At 39.0% G+C, this 24,949-nt stretch overlaps 2 protein-coding genes across 3 annotated transcripts in view; both read left to right on the top strand.

The window, feature by feature from the left end:
- The first annotated feature begins 6,747 nt into the window (after positions 1-6,747).
- HAUS3 (HAUS augmin like complex subunit 3) lies at positions 6,748-15,623 on the top strand. Of its 2 annotated transcripts, XM_066185289.1 has the most exons (6): positions 6,748-6,934; positions 8,078-8,128; positions 8,573-9,617; positions 10,654-11,090; positions 12,715-12,943; positions 14,261-15,623. In XM_066185289.1, the coding sequence occupies exons 3-6, from the start codon at positions 8,694-8,696 to the stop codon at positions 14,525-14,527; spliced, it is 1,857 nt and encodes a 618-aa protein (XP_066041386.1). In that variant the 5' UTR covers positions 6,748-6,934; positions 8,078-8,128; positions 8,573-8,693; the 3' UTR covers positions 14,528-15,623. The 2 variants fall into 2 exon arrangements, with proteins under 2 accessions (XP_066041386.1, XP_066041387.1); XM_066185290.1 differs by lacking the exon at positions 6,748-6,934 and having other exon boundaries at positions 7,114-8,128.
- Positions 15,624-16,856: 1,233 nt separating this feature from the next.
- Positions 16,857-24,949, top strand: part of POLN (DNA polymerase nu) — an 87,398-nt gene continuing 79,305 nt past the window's right edge. The window contains exons 1-4 of the mRNA XM_066184921.1: positions 16,857-17,252; positions 20,260-20,321; positions 23,499-23,990; positions 24,323-24,510. Coding sequence (XP_066041018.1) covers positions 17,132-17,252; positions 20,260-20,321; positions 23,499-23,990; positions 24,323-24,510 — 863 coding nt within the window. The 5' untranslated portion in view covers positions 16,857-17,131. The remainder of the gene's footprint in view (positions 17,253-20,259; positions 20,322-23,498; positions 23,991-24,322; positions 24,511-24,949) is intronic.

Raw genomic sequence — 24,949 nt, forward strand, 5'->3', positions numbered from 1 at the left:
TTAGTATAAGATTTGGAGTGGGAAAAAACTGCTTAAAATCTAACACATCTAACTTGATCTAACTTACAGAACTAAGACTCTGACTTCAATGGTGTTATATTTCTCATATGGATAAGTATGGGTTCAACTATACCACATGCATATATTAATAGAAAAAAAGTTACTCATTGACCTGCAAATAAATTACAGTGATAAATACCAGTATTCTGAGCATCTGACTGTACACTTTGCATAACCCATTTCAGTGGAGGAACTTAAAAAGCCAAAAGAAGAGAACTGGGCCACAGAAAGAGGTGAAGTGGCAAGTATGGGCTCTGCCTGCAAACCTGCTTTGGGCAGGTACTTCTGCTTTTCCTGGAAGTACTTAAAACAGTCTCTGCTCCTGAACAAGTGTTTATTTCGCCCTTTTACCAACTTTTTGGCAGACTGGTAATTAGTGGTGAAATTTTTCATCCTTGCAGATCAGCCATGTGGAAAGAAACACATTTTTGAAAAGAACCACATCATCACAGCTTTTAATTAAGTAATACTAATTTTATACATTTCATTTTATGATGCTGTTGATAAAGGAATGTCTTCAAAACGAATTATTCTTTCATAAATCTGTTAAATTTGTTTTTAAATGGTAGAGGCCATCGGTTGTGTGTGGTATGAGCCAGTAACAGTGCTGATATTTAATCCATTAACTTACACTTTCCAAAATTGATGGAAGAATAATTGAAACCTTTTAGGAACCCTTTAAGGAAGAGCTGTACTCCCTACAAATACTAATGGGGAAAACACAGAGATTAATTTTGCCAGCAATGAAATGAGCCAATTTGCTTAAGTGACTGTCCAAATGCACTGTTGTTAATTGGTAGCTGTAACGAAAACATCCCAGTGTGTTCCATAGCTACCCAGAACTAAAATGCAGGGGATATATGAAACAAAAAAGACCATTTGGTCACCTTGACTGTTCTCTCCACCGGAAGTATTGTAAATAAGCCCAGGAAAGGATTCCTGGGGAGGCATGGCCAGCGAGAGGCTTGCCTGTTGGCAAAGCAGAGTGAAGGTGCCCCAAGTTCAGAATTCCTTTCTTTCATTTTGCATGAGAGGCCTAAACTGTGGTTACACGGGATTTATGGCATTGGAAGGGTCTGTGCAGTATGGATGTTTAAAATGAAATTTTGGTGCAGGTGAAGCACTGACTGAGAACCTTCTGCTGCTTACTGGTAAAATTGTTACCTAAAGGTGTTAGTGAGTGAGTTCTGTGCCAGAGCCTCTGGGTCCCAGAGCCAAAGGAATGGTTCATAGTCTGTGAGATGCATTTTACTGTATTATACAGATTCATTTGTACACACATACATGGCGCTTGCTACGTTCTGTAGCACACGGAGTATTGTGTTGTATCATTAACTCGTTATAATATAAATACAATTTTTTATACCTTTTTGTTGTGTTACTCAGGTTTTTTTTTAACTTTCCTCACTTGTTTTTTGTGCATGGTGTTTCGTCTCTTTGCAGTTCTTTACATATTGCAAATCTTTACATGTCAGCTTATTTCATGTCAGCTGTTTCATAAAGAGCTCACTGACTTTAGCAATTCAAATTAATAGCATGGTTTGAAGATTGGGGTGCTACTTAGAGTTCTTTTACACACACTGGCCCATTGAAACCCCAAGAGTCATTAATCTTATTTGTCTCTAACCATGGGTGCTGTATAAATTTCCACTATTACATTTCTGAAGACAAACTAACCTGTTTGCAAACTGCAAATTGAAATGCATTAGTGTCTGTTCTAAGTAATTATACTTTAAATCATTTCAGCTCTGTACAAGACATGGAAAAAAGCATTAAAAAGCAGCCTACAAGTTCTGCATTTTTTTTTTTGTCAAATATGAAAGTCACATCACAAGTGATGTGCAGCCACACAAAAATGAGCATTTTAACTGATGAGAGATGAGAGGAGGGACGGAGCTGAAATCCTTCTGTGAATTACATTGTTTACTCTCAGCTGCAGTGTGTGGCATCCCCTGGTTTGTGTTTCACTTTGCCACACATGTTGGTCTTCGATACAGTGACGTCTTAAAAATACAGAAATAGTAGTTTTACTATAGTAGTTGAAATCATAGCCAGTAGCTAGTTGATATGTTTATACTTGATTTGAATAAGCTAAGCTGATGAATCAGTAAGATACTCATGTGCAAAGCATAGTAAACTAATTTTTCTATCAGAGTTTTCTTTGAAATTAACATTATCACAAAATAAACATAAAATACAATCTAGCACTTAATAACTTAGTATAAATTAATCTCCAACAGAAAAAAACTAGCTATAATACAATTTTAGCAGTGCTGTATTTTATGAGGAGCACCAGTTTTCTCAGCACAAGAATTGCATTGGGTAAAAAAATTATTACAAATGTGGTGGCACTATTTTTGTAAATCTTGTACAGTTTATGATCTGTACAGCTTTGTTTATGATATTTGTCATATTATACCATTTGTTTATAAGAAAAATACGTTTCCTTATTTTGCTAATGATGGATGTTTCAAATTTAATACTAAACATCCAGAAGCTTGCCTTGCATATCAGGATGAAAACTGGGGTTTTCATTCAAAACAGGGTCAAGAGAGTAAACAAACAATTTTCTGGGAAAAAAGAAAATATCCCTTTGAGCATTATGTATTTAAATACATTAGGAATGGTAGCCCAAACACGTAGGAGCTTCTTGTATATTTATGGTACTGAATCCAACAAAGCTGAAGGAAACTAATCACTCTGACCTGCTTTTCTGGGAATACAAGGTCTCAGAATGAAATCTACCATTCCTCTGGAGAGAAGATACACGCACTTGGCAAAGAAAACAAGCTGGTGCCAAATTCCTGTCTTCTGACTTCGTTATAATAAAAGTTCACATGGCACTTCAAAAGTTGCGCTTAATCCAGAATACAAATTTGCTTAAAGCAGTGAATTACATTTTAGGAGAGGGTGTTTCCAAAGAGGGATTGTTGCTCCAACAATCTGCAGCAGGGACCTTTGCAATCCTGCTGCTGTGAGCAGATGTGTAGTATGATGCAAAATCAAAAAGCTTCTGTACAGTTACAGTTCACCAGCTAAAAGCCTATTTCCTTGCCTCCTCTGTGTTGATTTTTTTTCCCCCAAACCATAACCAAAACAAAACCCTAAAGCCAAACCATAACCAAAACAAAACCCTAAAGCAGTAACAAGCAAACGACTTTGAGTTTTTCTTCTGACAGATGTATCCCAGTGGGAGGGTTTAGACTGGGCAGCTGCAGTGCCTGTGTGGTGGCACTGCACTCCTTGGCTGTTTGTTACAGCCTCTGACGATGGGTAACCGAGAGCTCCTCTCTGAGGTGTCAGGCACAATGATGTCATATTTTGCAGTGGAACAAACACAACATGGTACGGATGGAATACTGCAGAGCTTGCAGACATCCTTCCAGAAATATTTATGCCTTAATCTGCTGGAATTCACCATAAAATGCCTTGTAAAGGCAATATGCTATCTAAGCAGCCTCTCCAGTTCCAGGAAACAGATGCAAAACAACTGCTTCTAAAAAGGAAAAAAAGGGTAAGGTAAACCTTAATTATGTTTTGGCTGAACACAACAACGAAAAAAAAATGAATCAGAGGAAAACAATCTTGATGCAAAAGGAGCTGCAAACGCAAATGCTGAAGCACATGGGTCTGAGGTTGGGTGGGAAAGGGGCTGTCAGAAATGCTGACAACATGTTTGTAGAAGGCTGCTGTTTAATCTCTGCCCTAAGAGCTGATCGATGGTCTAACAGATGAAAATTTGTTTCTCTTTAGAGGCTTGTTCTTTCAAAATGAGAATTTTAAGTGCACAGTGTTCTGACCTGAAATATTCCAATTCTAGCCTGAATTCCTATGCCAGTGGGGATTATGAGATCATGTTGTCTGTCAGCTCCTCTTTTGTCCATCTGTTCCCCTCCTCCTTTCCTCGATAACTTCTGAACCTTCTGGCTAATTTTCACCATATTTGACAAAGCAGAGATAAAATGGAGTCTGCATTTAATAATCCATGATGAAAACTTTCATGGAAATTTCACGTGTGGGTAGAAAGAAATAAAGAAAATAAATTATTTCCTGCATTGAACATGGCTAAATCGAGCTCTCCCGTTTTAAAGCGGCGGCCACTGGCCAGCATGGACATAGCTCCAAACCTGCTACAGAATGAGCATGTAGTGCTGCTTTCCCAGGTAAACAGATGGGGACATAGGTTTTGGGAAAGGCCACAAAAGAGGTGACACATCATAGCTGTGTGAGTCTGGAAAGAGGGAGTGGAACCAGTCACACAGGGAACTGAAGGCATGAGTTGCAGCAATCCAGGCAGACAATTTGATAGAAAAAAGACAGGCAAACTTTTATCAGATGTATTTGTGGATTTCATTGGCAGAGCTGCCTTTGGACAGCAGAATTTTAAGAATTTTTCCAGGTGTTGAAAATTGGCTTTTACACAGGCATTTTTTTTACACAAATAACAGTGATATTTATTTAAAAAAAAACAAACCCAAACCCCAAACCACAGCACTGAGAAGCACAAGTCTGCAAAATACCACTGCAGGAGAAGTTGATTTTGGTGCAAGTAACTGACTGAACTGAAACAGCAGAGCATTATGAAATAAGCTGGTGAATGCTTTTGTTCCTTCCCTGTCGGACAGACACAATGCACTTTATCTGCAAGATGATTTGAAAACTTCAGCCAGCCTAAATTGCAGCTGCAGATCAAGCTGTAATCTGATGGGGAGGCATTCAACACTACAGCTCTTTTTGCCCATGAGAACTCACTGCCAGGTCAGGGTTTCGTCTAAAAACATCTTGCACAGACCACATTATACCAGAAATCAACATTCTGTACTTTGCAAATGATACAGGTGCTGATTTTGATCAAGAAAACCTAATGCGAGCTTGCCTTAGCTGTGCTAAGATGCAAGGTTGCTCATTTCCCTGTGTTGGTTCATTTCAACAATTGCATTAAGTGAGATTAGAGAAGCTGCACACTTAGGACAAGTAGTGGGAGGGCTCAACCACCCACATATGGACTGGATCAATGCTTCATCTGGGTGAAATGCAGAGATAACATTTCTGAATACAGTAAATTATTTCTTTTTAGAATAACTGGCCCTATGAAGCACAACAAAAAGAAATGCCATTCTGAATTTAGTTTTCAGCAGTGCAGAGGATCTAATTCAAGAGCTGTTAGTGGGTGAGCTGCTCAATAGTAACAACCACAATATAATTAAACTTAACACTAAGATGAATGCAAGACAAATAAAGCAAACAGATACTCAATTTTAAGAAAATGACCTATGCAAAATGGGGAAAATGCAAAAAAAAAAACCCCAAAAAACCAAAACCAAAAAACAAACCTAAAACCCAACCCTAAATGAGCAGTTCCAAACCAAGAAGCCTGAAAACACCCAAAAGGCTTAAAAATACAGTTCCAGAAGCCAAGGTAAAATGTCTGACACAAATAGGAAAACGTGGCATAAACCTCCCCCCCTGCTTGCATGATTCCGTGAGAAATTTAAGGAGGCTTTTGCAAGGCACATGGGGAAGCCCAGGAAAATGTGGCATATGAAATGTAAAGAGGAAGTGAAGACAGCTAAACTCAAGGAGTGGCTGATAAAGGATGCTCAGAGTGTTAGTGACAAGTTTATTTGTGCTTGTCTAAGAACCAGTCTTTCCAATGCAGAGGTCCCACAATCCATGTCGAGAGCTTTCTGGTGACTGCATGGGCAGCAGCAGCCAAAAAAGCCAAGGAAACAGGGAGCATTGTAAGGAAGGCACTGGAAATGAGAATTCCATAGAAAATCTCGGTACACCCATGCCCTGAGGACTCTGTGCAGTCTTGTGTCAGCATCCTGAGCAAGGCACAGGGATGATGTAAAAGGTTCAGAGAAAAATGCTGGGAACAATGCGGCCAATGGAGCACTGGCTCTACAGAGGCCAAATTTTGGGACTCTCCAAACCGGAGAGGACAAAACTGAAGGAAACTGCTCTGGTGGTTTGTAAATTGCCATGAATACTATGAGTAAGGTGGGGTGGCAGTGACCAAATCCTGAAATGTTAGTGCCGAGAATCATTTGATGGGTTTTAGAGAGACCTACAAAACGATTAGTAAAGTGTCTTTTCAAAAAGCACTTAATGATGTTCTGGGAGGTTGCCTTGTGAAGTTATGTGTCAGCATGTTCAAAAAGGCACCAGGCAAATCCAGGGCCATAAAGCCCCATCAATTACCTAAAGGACTAAGCATGGGTGGGAAGCACCAACACAGCAACACTGTGTACGGACGGCGACGTGCCCGCCGCTAGCCATGTCTGGGCTTCAAGAAAGCTGACGGGCACAGCGGCCAAAGCTGGGCGACATCAACCGCGCTCAGGTCTGCCCCATCCTCCCCCTCCCGTGTGCTGGGCAGGGGAAACGGGGAGAAGGAGCCGCGGAGAGCTGAAGGGACGCGCCTCGGGGGCTGAGGGGAAGGGACGAGAAGATCCGACCCCAGCCGGCCGCCCTGAGGGGAAGCGCGGCGGGACGGTGGGAGCCCCGCCCACATGACGTCACCGCTTAGCGGCGGGCTGCGAGGCGGAACCCTGTGCGCGTGCGCGGGGGCCCCCGGCAGAGGAGCGGGCGCGCGCAAGCGCGGTGGGCGGAGCAGGGCGGGGACACCGCGCGCGCGGCGGGCGGTTCGAGCTGTGGTCGCTTCCCGCGCCTTCCCTGAACTTCCCCTCAGCCTTCCCTGAGTCTTCTTTCACCCCTCCCTCGGCCTTCCTGCTGCCGCCCTTCACCCTCCCTTAGCCGCCCCTTCGCCTTCCCGCCGCTTTCCCTTAGCCCTCTCTGAGGCTTCCTTCAGCTTTCCCGCCATTTCCCGCCTCGCTGCCCTCCCCTCGAGCCGCCGCTGTGGAGCGCTGGGGTGAGTATGGAGCTGTGCTGCGGGCTCGGGGCTCGCTCCCGGCGGGACGGGATCAGCCGCCGCCACCGCGTCCCCGCTCCCCTCCGACCTCTCGTCCCGGCCGGGGTCCCTGTGTGGCTGGAGGCCGCGGCTGCCCCGGGGGCGGGACGTGGCCCTTGAGGGCCCCGCTTGTGCGGCCCGCGCGGGGGCGTGGGCGCTCCCTCAGGGCTCCGCAGTTGTTTGTGGTGTTTGGTGGCAGTGGCAGTGCCGTGGTGGCCCAGTGTGCCCGCGCACAGGGCTGTGTGGGGGCCTGTTATTTCACAGAATCAGTAAGTTTGGAAGGGACCTTTGGAGACCATCCAGTCCAACCCCCCCCTGCAGGATCACCTGGAGCAGGTTACCCAGGAACGCGTCCGCGTAGTTCTGGAATGTCTCCAGAGACGGAGATTTCACCACCTCTCCGGGCAGCCTGTTCCAGTGCCCTGCTACCCTCAACGTAAAGTTCTTCCTCGTGTTAAAGTCAAACTTGTTTTGTTTTAGTTTATGGCCATTACTCCTTGTCGGTGGGCACCACTGAAAAAAGTGTGGCAGCATCCTATTGGCACCCAAATTTATGCGTTTTGAGGACAGCGCTTTTCAGCACGGAGTACAGAGGGCGCTTGGGGCGCTGCCCTGTGACACGAAACTCGTGCAACAGTCTGTGTCATCTGCAGTCTCTGAGCTAAGTCAGACTTAGAGCTGAGTCAAGATGAACTAAGTCAGATGGGGGAACTTAAGAGGAATGGCTTTACTTGTTCAGCGCTCCAGGCTTGCTGGCAGAGTGGGGTTCTCTGGTGAAATGTTTTATAAACTATGTATTAAGTAATATCAGACTAAAAAAAGTCCCTTAGTATTAACAGAGTATTGCAGACAAGGCTTCCTGACTGTTGTTAACTTATCGTATATCCTTTGCTATCTGTTACACAAATTTTAGGATCCCAAAGCTGATTATTTGTCTGCTAGGAAACAGAAAAGCACCAAACTCCCTTTTCTTGTAAGGTGTGAATGTTTTCACAAGAGTATTTTTACTCTGATCCTAATTTTAATTTTTTATAATTGATTAAAAAACTTGCAGTTTTATATTGAGGTATTTATATGTTAAAGTATTTCTTGTTCCATTTTCAGAGGAAACTTTAAAACAAAGATTTAGAAGACAAGATTCTGCTTGCTGTTGAGGTAAAAAAACCCTTATAGTGAAGATCTTAAAGTGGTGTAGCATCACTGTAGTTTTGGTTTTAGAACAAACTGAAAACCATGATCATTTTGGAAGATTTAAAATAATTGTGGGTGGTTTTTTAAATGAATGTGAGGAAAACTGTGCAAGGAAAATCACTTCTGGAGGCCAATGAATTGCTCAGTATTAACACCTTTGCTTTTAACTTAATGATACTATACTGTTTTCGTAATAAGTTTATGTGCATTAAGGAAAAACATAAGTGCTTGCAATGATCTGGGATGTAATTGATACAAAAATACATCCTGATTTGATCAACAAAAGATAATAAAATATCTGAAATGAAAATTGGTTTCTAGTCTTTGAATAGCAACTTTAATCCAAAACAGCATTCAAGTTGGTTTGTTTTTTTTTTTGTGATCTGACATTTCCTTTTTCCTGTACAGACTCTTTTTATTAAAATACTGAATATTCATTTTAAATGGCAAAAAAAAAAAAAAGCTGGAATAATACCCCAGATTTTTTCATGTATTTGGATCTTTTCTGCTGACAAAAAATATTTTTATCATGAGCTGTGGAAAAGATTTTGTGGGAATTCTTAAAAAAATTGGATATCCAAAGGCTGATGAGCTTAATGGAGATGATTTTGACTGGATGTTTGAGTCTTCAGAAAACAAATCATTTTTGGAGTGGTTTTGTGGAAACATAAATGAGCAGCATGTGGTATCTGAAGAAGAACTGCAAGATTTTGATAATCTTCTCAAGTGTGGTAAGCCTGTTTTGGAAGGAAATGCACTGGATGAAGTCCTTAAAACCTTGGAGCCCACGGGTTCAACGACCAGTAGCCAAGAGGAGGACAGGGAAGAAGAGGAAGAAGTGAAGAAATTAGAGGAGGAGCTTCAAACTCTTCAGAAGTTAAAAAACCTTCAAATTCATCGGCACAATAAGCTTCAGCTGTTGGTTACTACCAACAGCCGCGTGTTACAAACATTCCAAAGCAGAGAAAAAGAAGCACGTAAAGAGTGGAAAGAAGGCCTGGAGGTGTTTACTGCAGCAAATAATAAGCTTGACAATGAGCTGCAGTCTCTCATAGCTGCAGTGAAAGAATTTGCCTCTTTCTTCTCTGCTTCAGATGCAGAACAAGGGTCAGATGCACATCCAGTGTTTTTTTCCCAACTTTCTTTGGACAAATATTTGTCTGTGGAAGAACAGAGCACTGCAGCACTTACATCACACATAAAGAAGTGGTTTTTAAAAGGTATGCCTGAATGCACTGAAAATTCACATGAAGGCAGCTCTCAGCTTGAAGATTTAATCAGGCAAATCCCTTTTGATGAGGCTAATGAAGTTTGTGAAGAGAGGCAAGAGATAGCCAGGCTCCAGGCAGCGTATATTTGTGCTCAGAACCAGCTAATTCAGCTGCAAGCTGAAGAGGAGGGCATGAATGCAGCTGTCAAGTGTGCAGAGAGCCTGCTGCAGTCCTCGGACAAGGTGAGGCACTAAAGGTGATAGAATGTACTGGAATTTTAAACAGACAGGCAAGTTCCACTGGATCTAGTGAAAGGAATTGCTGAGTTACTGTTATTTCGGTTATTTTTATGCAGTGAAATTGCAGTTTTGTGAAGTTTTGGACTTGCTTACAAAACTGCTTTAGTGAATTATCTTCAGTTTCCATAGTTAGAAATTCTTCAGTGTGGTATGGTACCTTTAATTCTACTTTCCAGCATTACTACCTTTAAAATCCTAGAATTTTTAGCACCTTTCTAGTTTAATTTAAGTTTGAATTGTCAGATTAGAACTGGCTCGTTGTACAATAAACAGAATCTCAGCTTTGGTTGCAATTTTGTGGTCTCAAGGAGCCAATATGATAAATGTATTCCTGTTTATATTGTGTAGCTTAAAAAGTTTTAGTTCACTGGCTCTGGAAACTCAAGCATTTGTACCAAATAAATGAATCTGATCGTTGGAGCCACAGAAGTCTCTCAACAAGTGAGTGACAGGCAGATGTGGCTAGTGGAATTTGTGAAGAAATCATGATGAAAGGAAAGGTATTTGCTTATGCCAGTCCTGGACTACCTTGAGGCATCATGTCAGTTTGTATATTTTCATTTATGGATGACTAGAATATAGGACTTGATTGATTAGGGTAATTTGAAAAAGATTGATTCTGCCAGCAGTGTTGATCTGACTGAATATAAAAAATCATGTTGGCTTGTGGGATTTCAGTTAGGCATGCTTGAAATAGGTGCTAGGTAAAATGCAGCTGTTTCACTTTTAACACAATAAACTGTTTCCTGACCCTGCGATGGAATGAAATGACTTTTTATTGAAATATATTTATTATCTACTTTGTTCATCTGTATTTGCATTATTTTGTAAAGTTCTGTAAAACTACTTGTGGAGTTTTCATTTAATTTTGTAGCTAAATTTAACATAAACACATGAATCTCATATGAACTGAAGAAATGTTTGGGAGGTGGTTTGGCAGGAACCATGACGAAATTCACAAGTATTTTGTTTTATGCAGGATATTGGACAACAGGAAAACATTGATGCTGAAATATCTAGTTTAAGTGCTGAAGTTTCAGCAATTAAACAAGATATAGCTCAGATAAATAATGAAGAGCTACTTCCCCTTCTTAAGAAGAATGCACAACTTTTGACTGCACCAGTGGTGAAAGAATACTTAGATCACCAAATCGCTCAGCAGGACTGTTATGCTGCAAGTCAAGATAAAATAGGCAGGCATTTGATAAGACAGAAAACATCATTTGAACTAATCCAGCTGGCCTGTGAAATGGAGATGAAGAAACACCAGGAGATCAGCTGCCAACTTGAGAATTTGGTAGAAGCTCTGAAGCAAAGCACTGATGAGTTGCAGCAGAGACTACAGGTGATAGCTGAACGAACTCAGAAGGCAAAGCCAAGGAACACTATAAGTTCAGAGGATGGTTTATCTTGCAGGCAAGTATTACAGTCACTGTTGAACTTGGATTTCCTTTGAAATAATATTGGGGAGATGAAGGCTCAGGCAAGATAAGCCTTGCCTGCTGCCAAGTTCTTACTTACTTGCTGTAGCTAATTAGAATTTTGGATTTTCAAGAACTGAAGCCTTCAAGATGTGAAACTTGTTTCTTCCTTGTCCTTTGAAATTCTCTTCAGGTTTGCCTGAGGAAAAGCTATTCAATTATCAGTCTTTTTAATATTGCTGAAGCATTCCTAATTAATATCTGTAACTTGAAGAATGTTTAAACCCAAGCCTGTGTTACCTAACACCTCCTGATACTCTAGAGGTGTAGATGTTAATAGCAGTGGTTTCCCAGGTTGTGTGCACAGCCTCATCAGCTGAGCCAGCAAAAACCCCTCGTGTGGTAGGAGAGAGGAATGACTCCTTGGGGCTATGAAATGTGTTTAACTCAGTTTTACTGCTTAATTTGCCATCTGGTTTGAGTGTCCTGGCACCCATGCAACAGTCTGGTTTTTCGCCATCTTGATACTTAAGTCTCCTGAAAGTACAGATGATACAGTTACGGATGTGTGCTGTGCTGCTCTACTATCAAGACTAAACCTTTTGATGAGCTATATTGTATAATTATAGGTGTGTTACTGTCAGACTTTTCCTCCTTCTTTAGAATGGTGCCCTAAGTGTTTGGGTTTTTTAATAGTTGTTAAATGATAGCTGGGTATGGTTTGGCATAGTGAAAAACTGGAAGAATTAGGCAGCATTAATTTTACTCCTATTGTGTGTTTGTGTCAGCTTGTTATATTTTTGTTCAGGTTTATTATAAAGTCTCCAAATCACAGTAGAATGTTTCTACTTTTTGTTTTTTTTGGAAAAAGGGAAGGGAAGTTGAAAGAATTAAAAATACAGGGTTTGTAAACAGAAGGCACTTGAACGACATTCAGTTATTTCTGAAATATGGCTCCTGCTCTTAATAAAGCCAGTCTGATTTTATATTTGGGATCAGCTCCTGAAGATTTTGTCATGCAGAGGAGGTAGTAACTTTTGGGCTATGTAATGTTGTCTATAATTATGTTAGGCCCATTCCTGATGCAGTGTAAGGGTACAGTTTGCTGTAGTGTGTGATGCTGCCTTTGGCATGACTTGTAACTAACTAACTGGTGAATTTCTTAGCAGTCTCTTCATAGATAGAAAACAGGAAATACTTCTGTAAACTTGAAAATGTTACAAAGATTGGTCTTATTTCTCATTGGCTGTTGAAGTCTGCTTTCATTCAGCACTTAAAAAATCTGTCTTACTTTGCAGTCCTTGAAGTGTCAGGAAATAGTTGGCAAAAGCACACTGTCAGTTTCTATTTACATTCATGATGTACTTACTAACTGTTACTTTTGTATTTCATTGCTGCTAATTTGATATTGAAATATTTTGGATTCCTATTAATCACTGCTATATATAGATGGAGTCCTGAAATCAGTGGGAGATAGAGCAGTATTGTAAAAGTCCCCTCAGCAGTACTTAACCTTACTTGTCCTCTGACTTCTCAACACAGACATGTTCTCTTAGCAAACGATGATAGAGTGCTTAGGAAAGTTAAAGTATTTGTGTGTCTGACTTCACTTGTTATAGGCTGTATCAGCTCCTGGAAGGAGGAAGTAAAAAAAAGCAATTGTTTAAAACATACAAAAGCCTGGAGCAGATGGCTCAGAAGTTAAAGCAGGACTGTGCTGCAGTACAGGATCAGCTGGCAGCATCTGCTCAGGAACAGTCTCTCCTTTTGTCCAACCTGGAAAAGGATGTGGATGCCCTTCATGGTGCTCTCTATTGTGGGACAAATCAGATACAGCTCCGCAGTCCGGTAAGCCCTCAATGATTATTTTCAAATTACTACATTGTGTGTCGTATTCTTTTACTGATAAAAGTGTAGTGTGAGTCCTCTAGACTGGCAAATTGTCCCCACTTCTCAGCAGCAAATTTATTAGCATAATGATGATGGATGCTGAGCATTTACATTGTTCTTGGCGAGTGCTGGATTTTTGTAAATGCTGTCAGGTAATAATTTTTTTTGTTTCTGAGCAAACTGTTGCATCTAAGTGAATTTCTTTCAGAGGTACATGCAGTCCTGTATTCCTTGTGGTGTGGGAGATCCCATGTCTGGCTAGGGTGTCACTGGAAAACTCATTTAAGTTGCTCTTCATTTCATGTGGGCTTTCTCCTCTGTTACCTCAAAGACCCCAGTAGTGCAGTTTGGCCCCTTAAAAGCCTGGCTATGGGTGAGTAATTTGAGCAAACTAAAAATACCACAATTTTGAAGGACAGTTGTAGTAGGACAATCCTGCTACACAGCTCTCAGATGTTATGTTTAGAACATCTTTTTAAATGGGACAGGGTTTGCTAAATGCACCTTGTTGTGGTTTTTAAATCATTGTAGATACCTCAAAAATGCATCCAGGGCAATCTCCTATTATATAATACTTTCTTGGTTAATTACATAAAAATATATTTAACATTCATCTGTCAAATGAATTTGCAACATATAGAATAGTTTTTTATTTAAAAATGAAACTGTAATTGGATCAGTATGTATTTAGGGATTGCACATTATTAAATCAAATACCTTCCCCATTGATTTAAGTTACTTAAAATATGATACCTTGTTCTACTGCGGCTGTTTCTCAGGAAAAGTAATTCCTTTAATAAGGGATAATGTGCAAGTAGATGATTAATTTGCTTATACTGAACTATCATAGGGATGCCAGTTGGGAAAGTTGTAGCTAGTATTTAATGATTTAATTGTAAAATTGATTTGGGTTTTTTGTTGTGCTTTTTTTTGTTTGTTTCCTTTTAAGATTTGACTAGCAATGAAGACTTGTAATTGATAGAAAATGTCATTTTCTCTTTAGGTCAGGTTCAGATTCTTATGATCTGAACTCATCTGGTCAACAAATAAATGAAATTACATTTGCATAATACAATATGAGTTCTGTTACGTGGACCTCAAAAATTACATAAATTGAATGGAATGCCTAATTACCTTTGTTTCTGGTTTTTTTTGTGATTACTTTTTGATTACAAACAAGCGGCTTCCCAAAGCAAAGAACCTTTTCTATTTCTAGTTCAGCTAGTGTATTAACAATAGAAAAGTAATAATTTTTTGTCTTTTATTTTTTGTTAGGAACTTACTGAGCAGTTTCACCAACTGGAAGTGGATTTAGCTGAATTAAATCATCTCCTTAAGGATCTGGTTGCTGATCTGAAGTCGAAGAGAAGCTTTTTGAAGTCCAATAGATTGCATCAGATGGAAAGAGACTTGTATGTGTATTTTTTCAAAGATGAGGAGCACTTGAAAGAGATGGTGGAGAAGCTTGAGCAGCAGGCTCAGGCTAAAGCCAGTGGTCTGGAAGATGAGAATTTCACAACCAGTGGAGTTCCTAATGTCTAAACAGCAATGTACTCATAAGAAAGGAAAATGTTAATGTAAAGTGCTTATGAGTTTATGGAATAATAAGCACTAGCTTGTCAAGGCTGACACTTACCTGTCACTGCAGTGAATCTTAACTGCCACTGTTACCAGCTGGGGTTGTGTGCTGCTTTATGGCTTCTGCCTGCTGAATTCAATCTCATTTTTGTCAGAACTCTTGGATATGAAGTCACTAACTGTTGGTTATTTGAAAGAAGTATGTTCAGGCTGTTCTTCTGTTGGCCTTTGTGTTCATTTCTGCTGCACATAGCACAGCATCAGTAGGAATGTGTCACATCCTTGAGTTAAGTCTTTTTGCATGCTAAGAACTTTTGAGTGAACTGCAAAATAAATGTGGAGAAGGCATTCCAGATTTTGGAACAAGAATGTAATGTGCTCATAGTTGAAGGGGAGAGTTCTCAAAGGCAACAGATATTCCATGATTGTTTCCCTTACAGGTCTTGTAAGAAGACTTGGTTTTGTTAGAAATGTGTTGGAATATGTACCAGAATCTGTTTTAACTACTGAGACCATCTGTTTTAGGACCATTCCAATATCTCTTAATTTAACTTGTGGCCTGTCTTCTCCATTGAAACCAGTCCATACTTATGCTGGGCTTGTCAGTGAACAAGAATTTTAATTTTATCTTTTGTACTTCTGAGTTTGCCTTATAATTTATAATGATAGGCATTTCAATTCAGGGTGCTGATACTTTCATGCTTGTGCTTTCATGTGCATTGTTAGCCTGTTTATCAAATTTTATATAGCTTCCTAATATACCAATGGAACTAAATAGGCTTTTGTAAAATGATAACTTCCAGTCTTTTATGTTTTGATGGGATCAGCTGTGCTTGCTTTCAAGCACTGCACCTATTGATGGTTAGTATTTTAGTTTAAATTTGGTAACAGTAGTCTTAAAACTATTTTGATGGCAGCCTTTTAATTTCTATGTGATTATAACTTATTTTGAAATGTGTAATTTTTTTTTTAGCTTACTGGTTGGTGTCTGTGTCTGGATTTCATGCTGCTTAACTCTATAATTTGTGTTTATTATTAAATGCCAAATTCTGTCAATTCAGTTCAGTGTGGTTAATATTTATGGTGAATCTGTGTGGGGTTTTCTATGCCTGTGCTCAGACATGGTGTCTTGTTTATATTTAGTCTGATGGGTTCTCATTTTGATCTGCCCCTGGGGCTGTGACTGCTGCTTTGGAGCCTGAGAAGTCAGGGAGCACTTTAACCCTGTGTAGGAGAGAAGTGTTGCTCTCAGTCATCGAATTTAGGAGGAGTTGAGTGCGGGGAAGGATTGTACTTCTGACTCCTAGAATGTCAGGGTAAAGAAAGCCTTTCCACCTCTCACCCTTCACATGCTTACTGATTAGAACTAGATAGGTACAGCCAGTGCTAATGCAGTGTGATGGTTTTCTTCTTTGAATTGGATGCAAATATTTGTACTTGTAAGTACTAAAAGTTGCCATGTACCTGTGGTCTTGAGCCAAGAAAAATATTTCCATGTAGGCAAGAGGAACTGTTTGCTGATGGTTGTCTGACAGTCTGCTCGTGCACTGGATCTAGTGGGAGAAGACCAGAATAACAGGAGTCCAGTTACCACTTGTATAGGAATAATTGAGTCAACAGCAGGTTTTGGTACAGTGATTGATTTATACAGCTTAGATCCTTTAAGTATTTATTCAAAATGTTGGATATTTCTCTTGTGTTTGTGTCAAGTTTTGCATGTTCTTCTGGTCTAACTGTAAAACAAGAAGTTGTCAGTGTGGACACTGTTACTTGTGATTCTCCAGTGTGTGTTGTACCTAGGGATTCTCCAAGTATTTTGTAGGTATTGACAAAATATGGACAGTTCAGCTTGAAAACCAGCTCCTTTTCAGAAAAGGATAACATTTACAACAATAGCTGGGGTCAAAGCTTGTAGAGATTATAGATGTTGCTGACCAGTTTCTTAAATTGACAAGCTGTAGTAGCTATTTTAAAGTTACCAGTATATAGCAGTACTGGAATGCATCAATTATACAAAATTTAAGAAAGTAGAGGTTTTTTTATGATAAGTATTTTCTGAAACAGTGTAAAACTAATGGCTGTATATTGTGATAGTAATGCTTGTTTCTTTAATCTTGTGTTGGCTTAATTTTGGCAATTACTTGAAAGTTAATTGTGTTTTTTGTGATAAATCCAAGCACTAGTAACAGTAAATGTGTGCACATGCTGGATGCAGACTCGTTTAAAGATGCTGGAAGGAGAAAAGTATCTCAGACATACATACATGTTTTATTTGTCAGATTTTTTTTTTTTTTAGTACAAGTTAGCTGTACTTAGGACTTCTGATTTTTTAATCAGTGTTTTAAAACACTATTTTGGAGAAGTTCGTTTTTACAGATTATTACATTTTTATTTCCATTACAATACTGATAGGCATTCTGGGAGCAAATGTAATTTTCCATTGAGACCGAATGGCTAAACATGTTCACTATAGTTTGTCTTTAATTTCAACAGAATATAAGTGAGGATTACTCATGGCCCTGATTAATTCATAATTTGTGTGTTCTGTGTTTAGGTTTAATCTTAAAAATGGAGCGGTACATAGGATGTGAGATTTCTAAAGTGCCTTTATCTGACATTGCTCAGAGGATTATGACAGCTTTGCAGTCTATTCCTGTAGAAGCTCAGACTAACAGAGAAAATAACCAGAGTGAGTAAATCTTAGCCTATTTGTGTTTTTTTTCTGTTGAAAATTTGAAACACAACAATATCAAACCTCTAGTCTCTGTTTTTAAATAGAGGAGAAGAAAAGGTGAGATTTCAGGTTTACTGGTTTAGGAAAGGAATTAAGCTGTAACTGTGACATTTGCTGGGACTTTTCTGATTCAGTTATGTTATGTGAGTGCAAGGAATGGTACCACCAATTTAATTTTTTCTTTTTCTGTTCCTGCTATGTGGTACAGAATTATATGAGAGTTTCAAACCGTTACTTAAGTACTGTAATGTCATTAATTAGATGCATATATTGACTCTGGACTAGATATTTAAAGATCACTGAAAGGTACTAGGAACTTAACAGGAAACTGTGAGCTCTCCAGGCTCATGTCTGTCCTTAAAACACATATTCATTAGCAGTGTGCTCCTTGTGAAATTCTTGGGGGAAGAGTGAACAAAAGTCCCAGTGAAAGAACAAATTAGGTAATGCTAAAAGTGCCTCAGCAGGATCTAGAACATTGTGGATACTAGGGAGGTTTTACAAGGTGCAGGTTTTATTCTCAGTTCAGTGCAAGTCACTGTCACATTGTGGCTCTGGAAAGAAATAAAAAGTTAAGTGTTTTACTTAATTTCAGTTGTCTGTTTTCTTCTGAGAACTAGATCCTGGAATACTATCTGATCAATGGGCTTTAAATCTAACATTTATTCCTGTGTACATCGTGGTTTTTGCAGCCACTGTTCTATATTAATTATGGTTCAGAATCCTCTTTCAGTAAAGTATTGGATCAGTGGAGCCTGGTGGTGTAGCAGTTGCAAAGGTAATAGTTCATCACTGTGTAAATCAGTGATACACGTTTAAACAAATGTGGGATAGGTTAATTTTAAAATGTTACATTGTATGTGGTACACCTGGGACCAAAACCCAGATGATTCAAAAGAAAATTTGATCTCTTTCTAGCCTCAGGTTGGTATTTTAACTTCTCTTGCTACCTTGTCATTGCCTATACATATATATTTATATGTATATATATACATACAGCTTTAGTGTGGGTCTAAGAAAAGAAGTTTGCCTCACTTAAAAAACCCAAACCAACTGCAAACCTTTGATGTTAGTTGGTCTGTTTCAGACTGCATTGAACTGTATTTTATAGACAGATTTTTAAATCTTTAATTCTACTTAATGGAAAAAAATGTTTGTCTTCAGAAGGTAAATATTGGGCTCAAATAGAAGAAATATCTGCGATGTTGACCTAGTTGGTGAAATTTTGTGGTTATCCTGGCAGTGGAGCTCTAATCTTTCCATCAAGCCTTGAGGACTTGGAAGGCAAGGACGTGTTTCTGCTGCCATCTGGTGATACTTTGCTGTAATTCAGAAACTGGAAGTTGCAGATCTCTTCAATACCCGTCATACTGATTATTGTGTGGTGGAGGAGAGAAATGTAATCCTCATTGTCTTCTCTGGGGATTGGATTTGTCAAGGACAACTGTCTAGCTGTGAAACAATTAAAAGCACTGAATGTAAACTCAGATACTGTCATTCTTAATTTATTATCTTGTTGTAGAAAGTCTTGAAAAAATCAAAGCTAAAATGTTTGAAGCTACAAACACAGCTGTGCCACATTGGCTGTTCTAACAGCTTAGGTTAGAAGTTTGAACTAGAGCTAAATGTCTGATTTTACACTTACATTGACATGCAGAAATAAGCTTATTTTCTTCTGTAGACAAAGGTCTTGATTTGCCCAAACAAGTTTTTTTTAAACAGTTCTAGTAAATTGAAATTGATCGCCTTATGCTTTGTTTGATATTGGTCAACACCGTTGTTGTTTCACAAAGTGTCTTGCTGCAGGTAATGCAGTTCATAGCTGACAGCAGCAGTTTAGGGGGGGACAAAATACACACTTTGCCTGTGAGGTGTCTTTTGGCTGGGCAATAAGATAATTGAGACATAAAAGAATCCTAACTAATTGCAACATCTGGAGAGACCTGCACTTCAGGTGAGTTCTCTTTTTCCCTGTTCCTCTTTCTGTACCCACTGAGATAATTACTGCTAGCCTGTTACTCCTGGCTCCTTCATTCCAGGCTTCACTTGCTTCTCCTCTTCTTGGGACTTGTGTACAGTGTAAGGCAGAAAAGAAACCCATGTCCTAATGGTTTCACTTGCCATGGTGTGAGTCTGAGGTGCATTTACAAAGCCTTGGAACTGCAGCATCTGTGCTTTCAGAGCTTTGGGCTAAAGGTCTGGCAATTTGGTGGGGGCCCAGACTCCCAGCTGTGCTGAGCTCTGTGTCAGACCTAGCATTGGTGGCTGGCCTACTTCTCATGGGACTGGTGTTGCCTTATCTTCCTGTCAGTTTGTCAGGTCTGAATTCTCCTTGCTCTCTCTTACCTGATTTTAAAATGCCCGTTCTGTTGCTAAAAGAACAATGTGGAAAAAAATTGTCCCCTGCAGGTAAAACATGGTCAGTTTGTAAAACGTGATATGCTAAACTCAAATACAAATAATGCTTTATAGAACAAAGGTTTTGTGGAATACTGCTGCTGAATTCCAAGAAAACAGTTAAGCTGTGTGAAGTTTCTAGAGTTGGGATTTTTTCTTTTTTTTTTTTTTTTTTTTCTCTTCATGCTCATACCCCCAGCTTTACTACAACCAAAAGGAGTTGTGTTTTCTTGAAAAAGGGAAATTCACATAATTACAGATTTGTAGTAATGCTTCATCTGAATACCATGGAAAATGTTTTTCTGCTTTGTAGTGAACTTAAAGTAGTGTTTTCTTAATGGTGACAAAGCAGTCTTTTGCATATGCATATTTTGGACCCTCCAGGACCCTTTTAAGCATAAATATTATCTTGATACTAACTTGATAAATGGTTGTCAAGGGAAATTTTTTTGCAATTCTTTCAGGTTTAGTAAAAGTGTCAGTAATATAACCCTGTATGAAACCTAAGTTATATGGGCTGCTTGCAGATTCATTTGCACTGTAAATTGTTTCTTCTTTTTTAAAGGTATAGAGAAGACAAAGGAAAATAAACTAGGTGATAAGGATGCACATCTGAGAAATGAAAAGGCAAGCATTTTGTAAGATTGAAAACCACTAAAAGCAGTCTTTTTGTGGCAGGTTTGAAGCTATAAACTGGTTCTTTCGTAACAAGCTTTATCATGATATATTTTATACAGTCATAGTTCAGGTAACTGTCTTATTTTGCACTTGGCCTATATATACCTATGAGAGTCTGGCCCCAACTTCTGTTCCTTTTTCACAGGAAGTTGGTCTTTTATGACAGATTGGTCAGAAATGAGGTTGCCACATTCAGACAGTTACCAGAGTTTAGAAATGTTCTCAGACTCCTGTCACTGAACAATCATAAAGTGAGCTGATTGATCTGAAAAATTACTTTGTATTAGGAAGTTTATTTTGGGCTTTAATCATCTCTGAATTTGGTTTGATATCCATGTGAGTGAGTGCCAGTGCAAGAGTGGGAACAGGTAACTGTGGCAGCCCCAGCTCAGGCTTTGCTTGTAAAATCCATTGAGTTGATTGATGAGTTGCAGATGCTGCAACTAATCCCAGCTGCAAATTTCACAGCCTTCTTTACTCTTGACTCTGCTGCATGTTGCACACTTCAATTCCATTCAGGTTGCTCAAGGTTCAGAAAACTGATGCCTTGTGTGGAATGAGATATTATCCTACAAATGACACTGGCTCACAGGTGCTCATGCAGCTGTGTGGGTGCACATGGAGAGGAGTAGAACCCCTTTCTGTGATGATGACACTCTAATTTTGACTGGCTGCATCTAATAAGATCTTCCTACATTGAGATGAATTATGAAACTACATCCTGGGAGTCATTTTCTCTACTTCCAGACATGTCATTATTTCTAGTAGAAGATCAGTTCTTCACGGAAGCCGCTCTTTCTCTCTGTGGTTAATTGTAGTTCCAGCTGTATTATTCTGACTTGATAATTAAATTGCTTTGTTTGGTTTTTTTTTTTGAACCTTTAAAAGAGAATTGCTTATTCCTGGATCTATAATTACTAGAGTGTCCTAATTTAAATTCTGCTGTGTTAAATGATAAAACTGCAGTTTGACTGGAGAATACACTTGAATGAATTAGTTGTCTTTCTACAGCTCTTAAAGTTTGGCCCTTCTGTGGTAAGATTTTTCCCCTTCTGATAACTTTATAATGCCCACCTTTTGATTAGCACTGCATAAGTCCAATTAATTTGTCTTCATTCAGAACGGCCACTATTAGTTTTGGTAGTAGCAGAAGCTGAATTAGCTTCCTTTTCCTGTTTACTTAGAACCTTGTAATTGTACTTTTGCTGTAGAGTTGATCCTATGAAGTATGATCTAAAGCAGTCTTACGCCTTTTTCATCACTTGGCTCTATACTTCTAAGGTTTGGGAATATGGGAACTGGGTTGAGGAATATTATGAAACCCCACCAAAAAAGCCCCAGACTTACTGGCTTTGTCATTCTGGCTTGCTCAATCAATGCAGATGGGTTGGAGGTGGACAGTAGCCTCTGATGAGTGAAAACTCTCATCTTGGGGACTGGAGGGAGCCCTGCACAGCAGGACCTCGTGGTTCTTTTGAAGTGAGGAGGTACCAGTTTTTGCAGTGGTAATGACAGCAGATGAGCTGAATGAGACTGGGCTAGAAGAGACCAAAATACAGTAATTATGAGAGACTTCAGTTACTTTTCAGTGGAGTAGATGAGTATTAAGCTTATGCATGATGCTCCAGCTGAAAATTAGGAGACAACTGCTTTGTGGAACAGTTGGAGAACTCACGAGAAAAAATTGTTTTTATTTGATTCTGTGTAAGATCAGGTCCAAAATCTTCCCTGCTGACAGGTGCTCTTACAGGGACTATAGTCTTTTTGGAGGCACTGAAGGATAGGTAAGACAGTAATGCTTAATTTTCAAAAAAAAAAAAAACTATATAAAATGGAAGAAACTTTTAAAAAAAAAATATATGGAATTGCCCTCCAAACCCAGAAAATTTGTAGGTAGTGTAGGGATTACTTCAGAGCAGAATATTGAAGATTTGAAATGAATACTAAATTGTGTCTGGAAAAAGTAGTATGGCAAAGAGACAATATGAAGGACACTACTAAAAAACGTCATCACACAAAAATGTGAACTTAGCAGAATTTTTATTATTCTATACTAGCCTCATTTAACTAAGTTAAATGAAATATACAATTATATAGTTCAAAATAACTTTGAGGAAAAGCTTGCAAATGCATCACTAATACATAATTTTTTCAAATGCCTCAGGAGTAGAAAGCTTGCCAGCTCCTCTAAGGCCTATTGGTGACTGAGGCATAAAAAGTATTGAGGGAAGATGCAAATCTGTATATCTGTAAATAGTTAAACACACATTTACCTTGGGGAATCTTGGAAAGGTCACTGATTGCCATTCCAGAGTCCTTGTTCGATCTATTTCAGCTGAGGAGTTTGTAGAAGAAACTAGCAAAATAAATAGTACTAGGGCCAGTAGCATACCAAGGAAATTTCTGAAGGAAATAAGGATGAAGGGGTAGATTTCAAGAACTACAATGCAGTATCTTGCTTAATGCTGTTTAATAGCATACTGCTGTAAGGGGATCCAGTGACTATCTGGAGTAGGAAAACTGTTCTGGGTATAGTGGATTGAACAGAATAGAATATAATACGTAGTCATACAGCTCATAATACTTCTTCAGTGCAACTTTCTTATGTAATTTTGTTATGCCTTGCAATCCTGTAAATTGCATGAAGGGATCCAGTTGATTCACGTGCTTGAAATTCCAAAGCACTCATTAAAGTCCCCTGCCAAAAGTTCTATAACAAATGAAGCTGTCGTGAACATGAGAAGAGCTCTGAATGTTGAAGCTAAAGATGAAGGATCTCTTTCCTCTTCAGACAATAATAGCCTTGTCACTATGGAAGACAGGCTATTGTGCTAGATACATCTTAGGGTTGTTAATTCGCCATTTTTAGTGTTGAGCTAATATTAAATTGAAGAAAAAGTGGTTGTGGATGTAAACAGTATATGTCAACAAAATCTCTACTGATACATACTTGAATTTTGGTTTAGGTAATGTGGTTCCCCTAAACTGGTTCTGTTTTGTTTACATCAATAGTTTTTTCATAGAACTTTGCTTTCTTGAAAGCTTATCTAAATTGACTTTGTGCAATTTTTAGTTTCTCCTAATAAGTCAAATAATTGCTTTGCTAAAAATTTCTGATTTTCCCAGGAGGATTATGATTCCAGAATTGCCATATTAAAAGCAACAGTCAGCCCTGAAAAAAGAAGTGGTGGTCAGATAGTCAGGACAGTGCATATGGATGAAATACGTGGCTGTCAAGATACCAGAATACCTGGTAGCTGTCACCAGGATTCAGGCTTCCCAAAATGGGGATATGAAGAAAGGAGTCTTTCAGTAGAAGAAAAAAGTCTGAAGGATGGGGAAAAGAAAATAATTATTCCTCTTAAAAGAAAGCCAAGTGTGTCTACATCTTGTTCAGAGAAAACAAGAAGATTGGATGTAAATACCTATATGTTCTTGCATGAAAGAAGATACAGCTCTACTCCTGGACAAATAAAGTCTTCTGGAAAGTATCCTTATGATATCAGCAGTTTAGGATGTGAAGAAAAAAGTGAACTGCTTGCAATTATAGAACAGGCAGCAGCTTTTGTAACCACTATGATATTTCATGATGGTTCTTCACAGCTCAACTCGGAGCAGGTTAGTGAAGGATGGGTTTTGTTTAGAGTCAGTTCTGTAGAACCGTTTGAATGTGCATGTGACTGCTAATCACAAACCCATGTTCATACCAAAATGTACAGTTAGATTACATTTTAATTTGAACTACCAAGTAAAACTTAGAGAAAATGAAGCCATTATAGGATTTTTGTTTCAAGGGTGAAACACTTGCATGCTCCTCTACTGTGTCAATGGTGTATGCAGTAACTGTAGTGTACATAATAGGCTTCATACTGTAAAACATTTGGGAATTTTTCTTTATGGGATTGCACAAAATCTGTCAGAGGAAACACTATTGTAATTATGCTTAACAGGCCTCTACCTCATCAGTAAAAGGAGTTGTTGTGCTGGTGAAGAATCAGACTGATCAGCCTTGTCCTCCCAGTCACACTTCAACTGGCCGTACTTGGAATGCTGCTAATGAAAATGATAAATTAATTTATTTAAAAACTGAACAGTCATCTCTCTGGGAACAAGAACAGGCTCACAAGAAATTTTCTTGGTGAGAGTATGTAAGAAAAAGTGCTGTTTTCTTTACATATGCTTTCAGCAGTAGTGATGTTGGTTACTTAGCACAGACCTAATCTCCTTACATCAGGCTCATTGAATTTCATTGTGGCTCTGTTAGTTCTGTATCAAGTCTGGGCTAATAGGAATCAAATAAGAATAGACTATTCCTTTGGGCTCAGCATATCACTGACTGCAGCCCTTGCAGAGTTAGATTGGGATTCTGGTAGGAGCTATTTACATTCACCAGCAAATCTTTTATGAGCAGTTAAAGCTGGACAGCACCAAAGAATATGTTTTGTCCAGAATATGTTTTATCTTTCTTGTCTTTATCTATCTTTATCTTCCATTTCCTGAACTGCATTTCTTAGCTAGTACATTTTTGGTGGACATTATTATGATAAACACCCTTTCTGGGTTAATACTTTAAATAT

This window comes from Chamaea fasciata, unplaced genomic scaffold (assembly GCF_029207755.1).
Source record: "Chamaea fasciata isolate MVZ Bird 193981 ecotype frontalis unplaced genomic scaffold, bChaFas1.0.hap1 SCAF_6, whole genome shotgun sequence".
Classification (NCBI taxonomy): Eukaryota; Metazoa; Chordata; class Aves; order Passeriformes; family Sylviidae; genus Chamaea; species Chamaea fasciata.